This window comes from Galeopterus variegatus, unplaced genomic scaffold, assembly GCF_000696425.1.
Source record: "Galeopterus variegatus unplaced genomic scaffold, G_variegatus-3.0.2 Scaffold1351, whole genome shotgun sequence".
In the NCBI taxonomy this organism is placed as follows: Eukaryota; Metazoa; Chordata; class Mammalia; order Dermoptera; family Cynocephalidae; genus Galeopterus; species Galeopterus variegatus.
In genome coordinates this window covers 204,835-217,808 of record NW_007727462.1, presented here as the reverse complement: position 1 = coordinate 217,808, position 12,974 = coordinate 204,835, and the positions used below count along the sequence as shown (strand labels likewise).

Sequence of the window (12,974 nt, the reverse complement as noted above, 5' to 3'; positions counted from 1 at the left end):
CAACCCTCGGTGCTGCACCCACACCTCGCTCAGCCAGTGAGTGGCCGGTCTGTATGTGGGATCCGAACCCTCAGCGGGAGCGCCACCGCGCTCCCAAGCGGCGCACTGTAGCGGTGCGCCACCGGGCCGGCCCTTAACACCACCTTTTTAACTTTTCTTTCTTTTTATTTATTTTAACCTGAGTGTGTACTCTGGCCAACTAAAGGATGAATATGACAATATATGAAGGCCAAAGAGCGTTCCTAATTCAGTTTTAACCCCAAACCCTGCTTAGTTGTCTGTCTCTAAGAAGCCATGGGGCAAAGATTGGTGCCAAGGTTTTTTCATCTCTTTCTTTTCCTTGCTCCTAGAAATGCCGTCCATATCCTGGTGGAATCTCCTTCTATAATTAATGACCACTCAGAAGAGCAAATGGCCTGTTTCTATTCATCTTAACAATGGCTAATCTATTTACAAGGTTAGAATATTGTGCTGGGATGATTAGCAAAACAAAGGACTTCATGAAAAAGCAATATTAGATAAAGCAAAATCATGGCCATTCTATTGAGCAGAAATATGATGGTGATTTTTTGCCTCTTTAAAAGCCTTCTTGAGAAGAGCATCCTTCCATTTGCACAGGTGGGATTACAGTCGACCATGCTGATCTGGAAGAGCTGCTAAGAGGGAAACGTGAAGAAAAGACCCGTCTTTTATCTCCTACTCTCCTTTTCTACAAAGAGCACATAAAGAAAATATCCACCAAGTTCATTTATTTCAATCAACCACCCAGTTGATTCCATTTACTTTTATTCTTCATAAAGAGCGATCAGTGAACCATTGCAGTGTAGACACTGTGTCACTAAGCCCTTCTTCATAACCACCTCTATCTACCTCAGGCTTGGAGATGTTCTCCTATTAACTAAGTCAAAAAGTTCATGTGTGCAGAGTGATCTCAACTGTACCTGAAAATGAGTGAATAGGAAAAAGACTGTAAATTATCTCTTGGCAGTGAAAATTGGGGTGATTTAAATGTTTTTTTTTTAATTTACATTTTACTTTTTTGCATTTTCTAAATCTTCAATGAGCATGTATCACTTTTATAATTAAACAAAATAAATGCTCCTGCAAATCAATGTATCTGACTCCACAGAAACACAAATACACTTAAACCAAAATGTTAATTATTATTATTTCTGGAGTAGAGTAATAGGATAACAAGTGATTCTTTTTCTTTCCTCAGTGTTTCAGATTTTTGCTCATGATTTTTTTTTTTTTTTTGCATGTTACAATGGTATAAAAAATTGTATTATTTCCTTATAGAGTTCAGGGAAGGAGTTTTCATTGTTTTGTTTTTTGAATTAAGGCTGCACCTACCAACTCTCCACCCAGGTTAACAGTCTTTTGGAAAGCACTCCTTCTTACTCAGCCTACACTGCCATTGCTGCTGGGGTAAAGCAGGCACATGTGGTGGTCTTGCTAGCAACATGGGTGCTCCTGGGATTATCTGGGCCTGCAGATAGGGACAAATTGTAAAATTACTAATTTGCCTGTTGTGAGAGATGGGCAGAAAGTTGAGTCCTTTCAGAGTGGAAACTTGCATGTGGCCATCTAGACCTCCCCAGGGACCTCTGTCTTACCTGGTCCCGAGGGCATGAGCTTTGGCCACCACAAGCTTCCACACCCAGTCAGTTAGCAGATGGGTGGGCAGGAGAGGAACAAGGCAAAGGCCCATCTACATAATGGAGTAAAATGGAGCCCCAGCCCCACGATCAATCCCTCCTCTTACCTTGCCCCTTTTTTTGTTCCCATAGCATTACCACCTTGTAGCATACTATACAGTTTACTTTCATTGCCTGTCTTTCTGACCCACGACAGAGCTCCACGTGGACAGGAATCTAGTTTGTGGGCTGATATATCCCAAGTGCCTAACCTAGAGCCTGCCACTTAGTAGGTGTTCAAAAGTACTGAATGAATCTGTATTTACTGGGATAAGAGGATCGATGAGATACATGAAGTGAAAAAAGGTAACAAGACACTAAATATAGCATAACTGCAAGGAAACAAAATGTGTATGAGCCAGAACGAGAGTCTGGAAGACACGGCAATTGTTGATGGTGATTATAGATTTAGGGATTCTGTTAATTTTATTTTTTTCTCCATTGTTTTTTGGACTGTCTCAATCTTTGTTGGTGTACAAGTTTTACCTTTATGATCATATAAAAATGTCTATTTTAATTTAAAAAAGAAGAAAAAGAGGTGGGGTCCTGAACGAGCCATGGGCAGCCAGTGGGCTTGGATGTGGCCTGGTTGGGGCCAAGCGGGTGTCTTGGTGATGGAGGCAACCCCTGACTGCTGACCATCACTGCTTCCTGCAGACATCCTCCTTTTCATGGGCCTGGCAGCTCCACGTCATGAATGCTCCTTGAAGTAAAATGTCCCTCCCATTGGCCACCTCACTTTCCTTAAATTAGCTGAAGCCTGTTGTAAGATAATGCAACGTTTTTATACTACTGGAGTTTTAACCTAGACTCAAAATGGTAAGTTTAAATGTTAAGATGTGACGTAATTATATTTAATTGTAGGATTACTTGTACCTGAGTGGCCTGGGACATGGTTACCTGCACTCGCACTGAGAGCTGTGTCTATGCCCTGTTATCCCTGCAAAAGAAAGGGCTGCTTAGCAGAGCAAGGGTTGGTGGTCAGTGCAAAGCTGCATGTGCCCAGGAGGGAGCCAGAAACGATGGTGGACGGCGCTGATGGCAGCCCAGCACCTGCAGGCCCTCTCACTGCCAGCTGTGCAGAAGCACCAGGGCCACACTCTCGTTTCTCGTCTGTGTGGCCCTTCTTGCTGCGTCCATTCAGGCATTCAGTTAGACTCCACTCAGACTGACCTGCAAGGAATGGGGGATGGGTCTGCATGAAGTGAGTGTGCAACTGATTTCTGGGCCGTGGGTGGGATTGAGGTGTGGGGACAGCAATGACGAATTATGTTTGGCCCTTCGTTCCAACTGCACATGAAAATCTTCCCAGCTTAGAGCTCTGGGAGGCTGCTACCAAGTGATCGTGTCAGCACTGCAAGAGGTGGCCTCTTCGCCATCCTGGGCTTGCCATTAGTTCACATGTAAAGTGGTGAACCGCTCAAGGCCTGCGCCCTCATGCCTCCGGTCTGTTTTGTCTACCTTGTATTTCTCCATAGCCCTTACTATCCAAAACACTATACGTTTATTAGCTTATTGTCTGTCTCTCTCTAGGATGTCAGCTCTAAGAGGCAGGGACTTAGTCTCGTTTGTCCTCTGTTGTATCTCTTGTCTGAGAACAATGCCTGGCACATAGTAGGAGCTCAATAAATATGCACAATAATACTAGAAACAAAGAAAGAGAGGGAGACGAGGGAGGGGAAAAGAGAGAGAGAGAAGGAAGGAAGGAAGGGGGGGGAAGGAAGGAGAGACAAGGTACCACAGACAAGACACATCTTTATAAAGATGCTTCCATTTATTTCATTACTTTAAATCGGAACTTGCATAAAGTGATGATTAGTTGCATTTAGCTCCAATGGTCCTTGTGACATGAATTGGAGACAGGCCAGGTTTGGACCTTTGCTCCTCACCAACAGGTCCAGTGACCACAGTGATCAGCCCTGTCACTTAATTGCATCTGCTGAGGCTGTGACAGCCCCATTGCAAGTGACTCAGAGACGTTTCCTCCGGGTGACAGTAGGAAGGGGGTGGCGATCACTTCTGATGGGTCTAGGACAGGGTCCTGACTGCACTTCCATCACAGGCTGCGGTCATCTGAAAGATGGTGAAGTGTTGGAGGACACCCCAGGGAGAACGGGAGAGCCCGGTGGCGTGCCAGTCCCCCAAAAGGATACAGCTCAAAGACCTAAAGAAACCGAAGCTGCAAGTTCCTGAGGAGCAACCTGACTTCTCTTCCTTCCTGCACTCATTCCCTGTCTCTTCACACACACTCCCTCTTCCAGACCCCTCAGGCCGGGTGCAGGCAGCCGGCAGCACCCTGCGGCGGGGCCAGGTGGCTCACACGCTGGTGTGCTGGGAGCCCGAGGACCACACGCTGCCCGGCCGGCTACGGCCTGAGGGTGTCGTGCTGGCCGTCCGGCTCCTGCCCGCGTGCTCCGGCCCGCGGCTCCTCCGCGCCGGCTCGTCTGTCAGCTTGAGCTTCCCGTGCTCCTCCTTAAGGAAGAAGTCCACCAGCAAGCTCTTCTCCTTCTTGATCTGCTCGCTGATGTCCGTGGGGATATCCGGGATCATCCAGTCCACGAGGACGCTCAGGAACATCACGAGGTTCTACCAAAAGCAAGGGAGAGGGGGTGAGGGACAGCCTGGCCTGGCGGGCCCTGTCCTCCCTGGCCCCGTCAGAGGGACTGTCCCTGAGGGGTGCTGGTGGCATGGTGTGGTGGCAGACCCTGGAGCAGAACGCCTGCCTCTACTCTTACTAGCTGAGAGGTCTTGACCGGTGGGCATAACTATTCCTCGGTGTCCTCATTTATAAAATGGAATAGTGGCAGCACCTGCCCATGGGGTGTTGTAAGGATTCGATGAGTTCATACCTGAGGAACGTCTGTGACAGTGGCACACAGTGAGGTCACAGTGGAGCTGCTGCTTCTTCCCTCGTGGGGGGCTTGTAGTGTCCCGTCCCACCCCACAGTGCTCTCACACGTCCTGTGCATGCTTCTCAGCTGCTAAGCCTCCACGCACGCCCTGCTCCAGAGCTTCCTGGGAGGTGGCTACAAAGCCCAGTGGCCTCTCCAGAGCTGTCACCAGGACTGTGGCTGCTCTCTGTCCTCTGCATCAGAGATGGCCCTTCGATTTTTGGACTGACTTCTGGCCTCAGGTGACCGCAGCGGTACTCACACTCACCTTCCTCTGCTCTCTGTTCATTACGGCCACTCTAGCCAGACGCACCGTCTGGACCCCACATCCCGCACCCCCTTGACCCGTTCTGAGCTTTGGTGCCTATGTGCAGTGGGCTTCCTCCTTCTGGCTGCTGAACCACAGCCTGTCCCCTGTGTATGCAGGTGGTCTGGGGCCACTTTTTCCTGGGAGCACTGTCTTTTTCTAGTGATGGGATATGTGACAACAGCGCCTGGCATGGCCCAGTGAATGCCAGCTATATTTATAACCTGATCTTCGCCCATTTCTCCAAGCCACCTTTCACCCGCACTTGACCCGGTACACACTGCAATTGTGATATTCTTCTCTGGCTGCCAATTATACGCTCATGTGTATTCTCCCCTCTGAACTCCTGAGGACAGTGACTGATCCCTCACACCCTACATGTCCCCAGGGGATCAGAGGAAGGCTTTGGGGACCAACTGCTGCTTCCAGAGGCTCTCGGGAGCCTGAGGTGCTCGAGAGCAGCTTCGTCGAGTCACACACTCTCCCTCCAAACCAACTCCTTATGGCGTGAGTGAGATGCGACATGTGACGCAGGGGAAAGTGAGAGACTCCTGCGGGGGCTGCAGCAGGGACGTCTGAGCCACTTTTCAAACGTATCACCCCATCTCTCCCAGGGAAGAATGGCTGTCTTCTTTAGGTGAAAGACTAGCCGATGGGCTTCTCCACTTCCTGGGCTGGGGTCCGGGGGCAGGATACTTTAGAGGCCTCCGGAGATCTGCCTTCAGGGAATACAAAAGCCTGAGGGAGCCGAGGAGAAAAGGATCTGGGCTTGTGCTCTGGCCCTGCTTGAAAACTGGCAGGACGGGGAGTGGGAATTGGGGGCCCCAAGCTCAGAGAATCTCCGCGGTGCAATTGGAGCTGCGGCTTTTGTCACAGATAGGAATCACAGGCTCGAGTTTGCTATTCATTCAGGGATGGCTAGATGGCTCTGGGGGCCCTCCCCACCAGATGTCTCCGTGGCTAAAACAGCACTCACAAAGGAGGTAGCCAAGAGCATGAGAAGAAAGGTCCAGAGCTGGAGCCCTTTCTTGGGCTGCAGAGATGAGATGGGGCTGTCTGTCTGCACACGGCCGAGACTCGGGTTTCACGTGGCCTTCCCACTTCCCCTTCCCCTCTTAGGTTAAAGTGGAAATCTATCTCCACCTTGCAACTTACTGCACATCTGCCTTGTAACCTTACTCTGTGTTTTGTTCTCTTTCTGCAAAGTCCATCCAATAAAGGCACCTCTCTTGAGTCCTCTTCCCCAGGGAAGGGGCCTCACCTCCACCTGCTGTATGTGAAGGCCCCTGTGGCGGGGTGAGTGCAGGGCAGGTGCTGAGTCCTGCCTGTCCTCACCTCTGCAGACTGCATTCTCTTCAGCTATTTCCTATCCAAGCAACTCACCTGGAAGATTATGACAAAGGCCAGGCGGGCAGACAGAATGAACCAGTACTGTTTGGAAAACTCATATGGGTTCGGGGCCCATGGCGGCTCGCGGTAATCCTTAAACCTGCCCAAAGAGAAATGCAGTGTTAAGACTGGGAGGAGATGGAGGAAAGGATGGTACTCCTCCAGGTGCCGCCTCAAGAACTGGAGCAGCAGCCAAGCCCTTGGCTCCCAGACTCGGGAAACGGGGGGCAGAGCAGGGAAATCCATGGCCCAACCAACAAATGTCTATGGAACCAAAGGACCAAAGTTCAAAAAAAGCCACTGTCAGCCTAGAAATGTCTCTTTCCTGCTCTCTCTCCGACATTCCCCAAAGCTTCCTCTGGCTTCAGAATTAGACTCCCAGAGGAGCCCAGGGATCATGAGAGTATCCCAGGCCAGTGGGTCCCTTGTCGCTCCCCATGAGCCTGTGGGCTGTGAGAGGTGCTCAGCAGCTGTGGGCTCCTGAAGTGCAGGTGCCAGCAGGCGGTCCTGGGGCTTGCCTTGCTCCATGGCTGCTTTCCTGAACCAAAAGGAAGGCTGACCCAGACCAAGCTGAAGGCCAGGCGTGCTGTGGGTGAGAGGGTCGGTAATTGTCATAGTTGGTCGGTGTCCTGTCTTACTAACCATCTTCATAATCTGCCCACATGGCTTAAAAAGCAAAATGTCCAATGCCTGACATGAGCTCATGCCTGTTTCTCAGACTTGCAGAGAAACCTTGGGTTTTCCCTCACTCCTGCCTTTTCACCCCCATTCCGGAATGACTCGTGTTCAAACTAGCTCATTTGCTTAGACTCACATTTTTCTAAGCCTGGAAAAACGACAAAATCTGGTACCAGAACTAAGGTTCTTTATGGAATGGTTTTCTCTACGGGATTCAGCAAAATCTTAGATGCTCCTGAAAACACAACAGGCCCTGAGCTGGAGGACGAGGTAGGAGGTGACCGGCCACCATGCAGTGGGTGTGGCTGTAGAGGAAGGAAGCACAGGGACTCTGTCCAGAGAGGTCCAGGGAAGAAAACTTCGCATGTTGAAGGTGCGGTGCGTGTCAGTCCTGAGCAAGGGGCTTTTCTGAACATGGCCTCATTGAGTCTACACAACACCTCCCTCAGACAAGCATTGCTGTCCCTGCATAACACAGAAGAAACCCAGGGCTCAGAGAAGTTCTACTGTTGGGCCTTGTGGCCAGTGAGAGGTGGAACGAAGGTAAAAATCCAGCCTGGCTGAATTCAGGCTTTTCTTCCTTTATTCTAGAGCACTTCGCCAACAGCTGCAGCGTGGGGTGGGGGACTCAGAAACGGGTGCTCTCCAGTCCCTTCCTGAATGAACCAGCCACTCTAAGAGATCCATGTAAAAGTATAGCGGCTTCCAGTTTTCCAAGAGACGGGAGAAGAAGAAGGGAAAAAAAGAGAAAGGAAAAGAGATGCACACAGGAAAGGCACAAGTAAAAGGCACAGCGACAGAGTGAGCTACAGAAAGAGGCAAACCGAGAGGTGGACACTGCATCCAACCAGGACTGGGCAAGAGGCCAGGAGCTGCCCCCTCCACTGCCGGCTCCCCCTCTCCCAACAGCTGATCCCAGCTGTCGCAAGCCTGGGTTGACATCCGGATGAAAAGCAAAGCTAACTGCAGCCCGGCGGAGCACACGGGATCCGTCCTATCCAGCCTTGGCTAAGGACAGAAGCACGGCCAGCTCCAGGTTATTGCTGCCAACAGGAGACAGGAGAGTGCAGCAAAGTGAGCAGTACATCTTGGGGTGGGAAAAATACGGACTCACCTATCCTTGTGCTGCCCCCAGAAGAGGAAGAAGCCCCCGCTCCTCACCACGGGGAAGTCCTTCCCTGGGTTCAGCCCAATCCCGCTGCTGCAATGCAAGCCCATTTCTCTTGTTCTCCAGCTCCTTCTATGAAGAACAGCTGCTCACTGACCTTGCTGTGAGAGCCAGTGCTCGCTCCTCCTTCTTCCAGTCGGCAAAGAATCCATAAATAATCTAATTCTGGTTCCACCTCTGCTACTAACTCACCACAGCTTTTAGAAATGTCACTTTGCCTTCCCTGAATGTCCCAAACATGTTTTGAATCTAATAGGCACATCCATCTAATCAAGGATCTGGGGAAAGATGAACACAGAGATCTGTCCAGAAAACTCTTCTTGAAAATGCCTCTCTGCAGATGGCCTAAGGGCAGCTCTGTGAGGACTCAAGGGCAGGCCATGTCGAAGAAAAGAACAAGGAGCAACTTAATAAACTATGCATCTGTTCACGTTTGTCTTTCCAAAGCTAACTTTTAAAATTATGACATACAGTAGGAAATGTGTTTTACATTGAGGCACATATACATATATAAGGAAAATAAAAATTACACAAAAGGTATTTATCCTTGCTGTGTGCAATGCACTGATATTTTTCTATTCTATTCCATCTTATCCTACTCTAGTCTTTAAAATGCTGATCATGACCCACTGAAGTGATTTCACAATCCACTAATGAACCATGATTCATAGTTTGAAAAACTTTGGGTGCAGTAAGCCTCTGCCACCAGGTAAGTGACTGGTTATATTTACATTCCAATGTAAATTCAGATTTCATAATTTTTTAAAAATTTCACCCTAAGAAGTCAAATGTTTTCACTAAATAGCTAAAAGACACTAATCAAAGATATAATTAGCTTTAAGAACAGAAATGCTCACAAAAGACAGAGCAGCTAATGAACTTGTTTCTACCATGTGATAATGGTCTGTTTTGCTTGTTTTGTGTCTAAGCCCCGTGCATAGCACAAAGTTTGTGCTTTGGAGTCAGCAGGTTAGGGCTCAAGTGCCACCTCCACCACTGAGTTCTCTGTCCTCTTGCAAATTACCTAAGGTTCAAGATAGGTCCAAACTCACCCAGTGTTATGAAGATGAAGTGTCAAAGCAAAGTACTCAGCACACCACCTGGCACATCAGAGGCACCAGTAAATAGTAACTATTCTTTCTCTTTTCACTGAGGTTAACTCATGAAGGGCACCTCTTCTATTGAAAGAGGACAGAGCGCATAGACCGCTGCTCCCAGTTCCTCATGGCTTTCCAGGAGGATTTCTGAGCATGCAAGCACCAAATACTCCAAATTTCCCATGATGCTGATGTGACTCAAAAGGAGTCAGCCAATGATGCAACTGCAAGGACCTGTGTCCAGGTAAATGGCAAGAAATAGGCAAGCCCCGGGCAGATGGGTGGAAGCCTGAGACCTGGAAAGTAGAACTTGCGATCTGCTTCCAAGCTCAAATGTCTTCCAACACCAGACCTATTCCCCCAGCTTGGGGAGCTTGGGTCTCCCGAAGTCCCACTGAGGGGCCACAGCAGTGAGTGAATCCCACACCTGGTCAGCTTCCTGCATCTGCTGGCTGTGATCCCCAGAGGGAGGCAGGGATTTAACATCAGGGATATAATTTTAGGGTCATTCCTAGATCTCATCTTCGCCCCTCCAGTCCTCCTTTATTTTCCTTGAGGCTTAGCATTAATTTTGAGAGTTCCCTTGAGTCTCCCAATAAAGAGAGACTTTCCATAACGAGACAACTAGAGTGTCTAAAAAGCAAGTTTGCCTTTGGAGTGGCTATGTCACTTAACCAGCCATAAGACCCTGAGTGAGTTATTTCATATCGCCAAGCCTCGGCATCCTGACCCATAAAGTGGAATCAACAAAATGTGCACCATGATGCTAAGTGCACAAAAGGTGCACACTTGCACTCTCTTGCCCCAGCTGTGAACAAATGAACACGTGCACATATGTGTGCACACACACCAGATGTTAAAGGAAGACACGGTGAGAACTGGGGAAGACCGTACATGTGAAATGTGATTTCTGGAGGCTTCCACAGAACATGGACACAATGTTTTGTTCTGAGAGAGAATGATGGGCGGGGGCTGAGAAGAGAACTTTCTCTTTTCCTTTTATATACCTTTATAGGTCTCTCTCTATATATGTAGGTATATATATGTATGCATATATACAGAGTCGTGTTTATAATAAATAATAAAAGTTCATAATTTTAAAAGAAGAATAGAATTACATTTTATACTAAGCTTTCAGGAGCAAAATTATAGTGTTGACATGAACAGATTTATATATAATAAGTGAAACTGGTACAAAAATCAACATTATATTTTAGTTTTTAAATTACATTAATATTTTACCTAGATTACTCTAACTTTGTGAAAAATCACATTGATTGAGTTGAATTTATACATTACCTGAAGAAATAAGTTTCCCACTAACTCAAAATATATTTCATTATAATAAAACAAACCCACAATACGATACCTTAAAGGTTCTACAAGCTCACACTATGTCAGTGCATAGAAAAATGTCTGGGGAAGATTCACACATATGTATCCCCCTGGTTACTGTAGGGAAGACTAGGTCTAGGACTGGGCAGGGTTAGAGTGAAGGCAGGACACAGTTGGAGCAGTTACCTATAATGTTTAGCATTCTTATAAGAATAGAATAATATATTACATGTGTCATTAAATATGGATTTTTTTAACAAAAAAGCAGAAAAGAATCTTTGGAGATTCTCATTCCAAAGCCCCTATTTTTACAGATGGGGAAACTGAGGTGCAGAGAGGAAAGAGAGACTCTTGGCTTCATGTCCCCTTTCTCCATCCTTCTCTCCCTTGCAGGGTACCCACACTACCTACGACACTGGCCGCAACTCATCACCACACAAAATCCCCGCAGGCAGGGAGGTCATCAAAGCTTATGCCTGTGTATGTATGTGGGTGAATTAATTTGTTTATTTTTTAGCTCCCACCAATGAGTGAGAACATGCACACACAAAAAAAACCGGGGAGTGGGGGAAGAAGATATAACAACTATACCTTTTTGAAGTTGTTACAACAAGCAAACAGAATGGACATTTTTGGGGGGGAGGGGAGAGAGGGAGGAGGGAGGGAGGTGTCGGTGATGGGCCATAATAATCATATACATTGTATATTGACAAAATAAAAATTTAATGAAAAAAAATAAAGGAAGTCTTGAGGCCTAAAAAAAAAAAAGCTTATGCCTGGGGGGGTCATCGACAATCAGTAGCAGCCTTTTTTTTTTTACTGAGGTGTTAGTTCTATAATGAATCAGTTAGAAAATACATTTCTCAACTCCAAACAGTGGTACATAAGCACATAAAAAAGAAAAAAGATTTAATAGCCTCAATGGAAATTTGTCATATTAATCTGAACACAATTACATACAATATTTTCATACCATCTGAGCTCCTTAAAGCTGCCTTCTGAAATTGGCCTTTGACGAAGGAAAACAGTACAGACAATTAGGAACTAATGAGGACCTTGTCAATCGGTGGTGGAGGGGGTGGATACAGATCAGGAAAGGAACACCAGAAAAGCTGACTCCACCTCTGGTTTCGGCAAGGAGCAGATGCGAGACAGCCGTGGCTGGAAGGGAACCTGCCTCTTCAAGGACTAGTCACGGGACATGGAAGCACTCAGGCTCTGCAGGAAAACCTGGCAGCGGCCACGCAAGAATGCTGTTTCTGGATGCTTAGCACCTCCAAACAGACCCACTGGGTTGACCCTGCCCAGTAGGCTCCTCGAGTTCTGGGACCAGATCCCTGGCCAGACCCTGCCCTGGTGATCTCTCCACTCCCATCTGGCTGAGCCAGGAGCCCCAGCCACCATCCATCCTCCAGGACAGGGGGCCCCTCAACCCTGGCAAATGATCACTAATCATGTCTGTAGATTGACGTCACAGGACTGTTTATGGAGCAGCCCTGCTGGAGCACTTAGATGGCTGAGGCAAACACTGCTCCAAAAATGCTGGGAACGCATCTCAAACGGGCAGCTGGAGACTTGTCTTAACTTTTATTGCTATTTTTAAGATACCTCTAACCCTGGCAAGGCTGGGTTGGAGCCCAAGACCTCAGTTTTATTTGACCACATTTATCTGCAGAGGTCACTGAAAGCTAAGAATAAGAAGGGTCATCGAGTTCCCAACACTATTTGCTAGAAAATCAAGGCAAACTGCATTTCCCACCATGGAAACAGTTTTGAACGCTGGCTCTGGGGCTAGCTGCACAATTGTTCCTGTTTCTCACAATATTTGTCCATCCCAGTCCCTCCTTCTCCATTCTCAGTCTCTCAACAGACAGACAGACAGACAGACAGGCAGGCAGGCAGACAGACAGACAGACACACATCCTGGCTTAGGGAGTTCCTGGCTCAGAAAGACATCCCTAGGTTATGCCTCTGCTCCCTAAATCTCCAGGGAGTTGGGTGACCCAGACAAGTTCCCACAGCAGGAGCAGACGGTGGGTAGAACCCACGTAAGGCAGGGATTTACAATTCCTAGCGATCTAGGAAGCACAGCCCCCACGCTACACCTGTCTGACGGGTCACATCTAGATCACGTGCTGACCCCATTCTCTGGAATCAGCCCACACTTCAGAGCAGGGCACCTTTTTATGTTACATGTAACCCTCGGTGTAACCCAATGGCTTGGGTCAGAGAGAACATCAGTGAAGAGTCTGACCTCATCACTGTCCTCTTCAACCTCCACAGTGCATCCCACGGCCCCAAGAGAGACCCCATGCCCCTCAGCGTGACCCACGTGCTCTTCTTGGTCTGGCTCTCAGTTTCCCTCCCAGCCCCGTCTCTCATAGCTCACCCTCTCACTCTAGCCCCCCCCCC

At 48.0% G+C, this 12,974-nt stretch overlaps 1 protein-coding gene across 1 annotated transcript in view; it reads right to left on the bottom strand.

The window, feature by feature from the left end:
• Positions 1-4,005: 4,005 nt before the first annotated feature.
• Positions 4,006-12,974, bottom strand: part of ANO2 (anoctamin 2, calcium activated chloride channel) — a 173,319-nt gene continuing 164,350 nt past the window's right edge. The window contains exons 15-16 of the mRNA XM_008576439.1: positions 6,279-6,384; positions 4,006-4,283 (exon numbers count right to left, since the gene is read on the bottom strand). Of these exons, the coding sequence (XP_008574661.1) occupies positions 4,014-4,283; positions 6,279-6,384 (376 nt within the window). The 3' untranslated portion in view covers positions 4,006-4,013. The remainder of the gene's footprint in view (positions 4,284-6,278; positions 6,385-12,974) is intronic.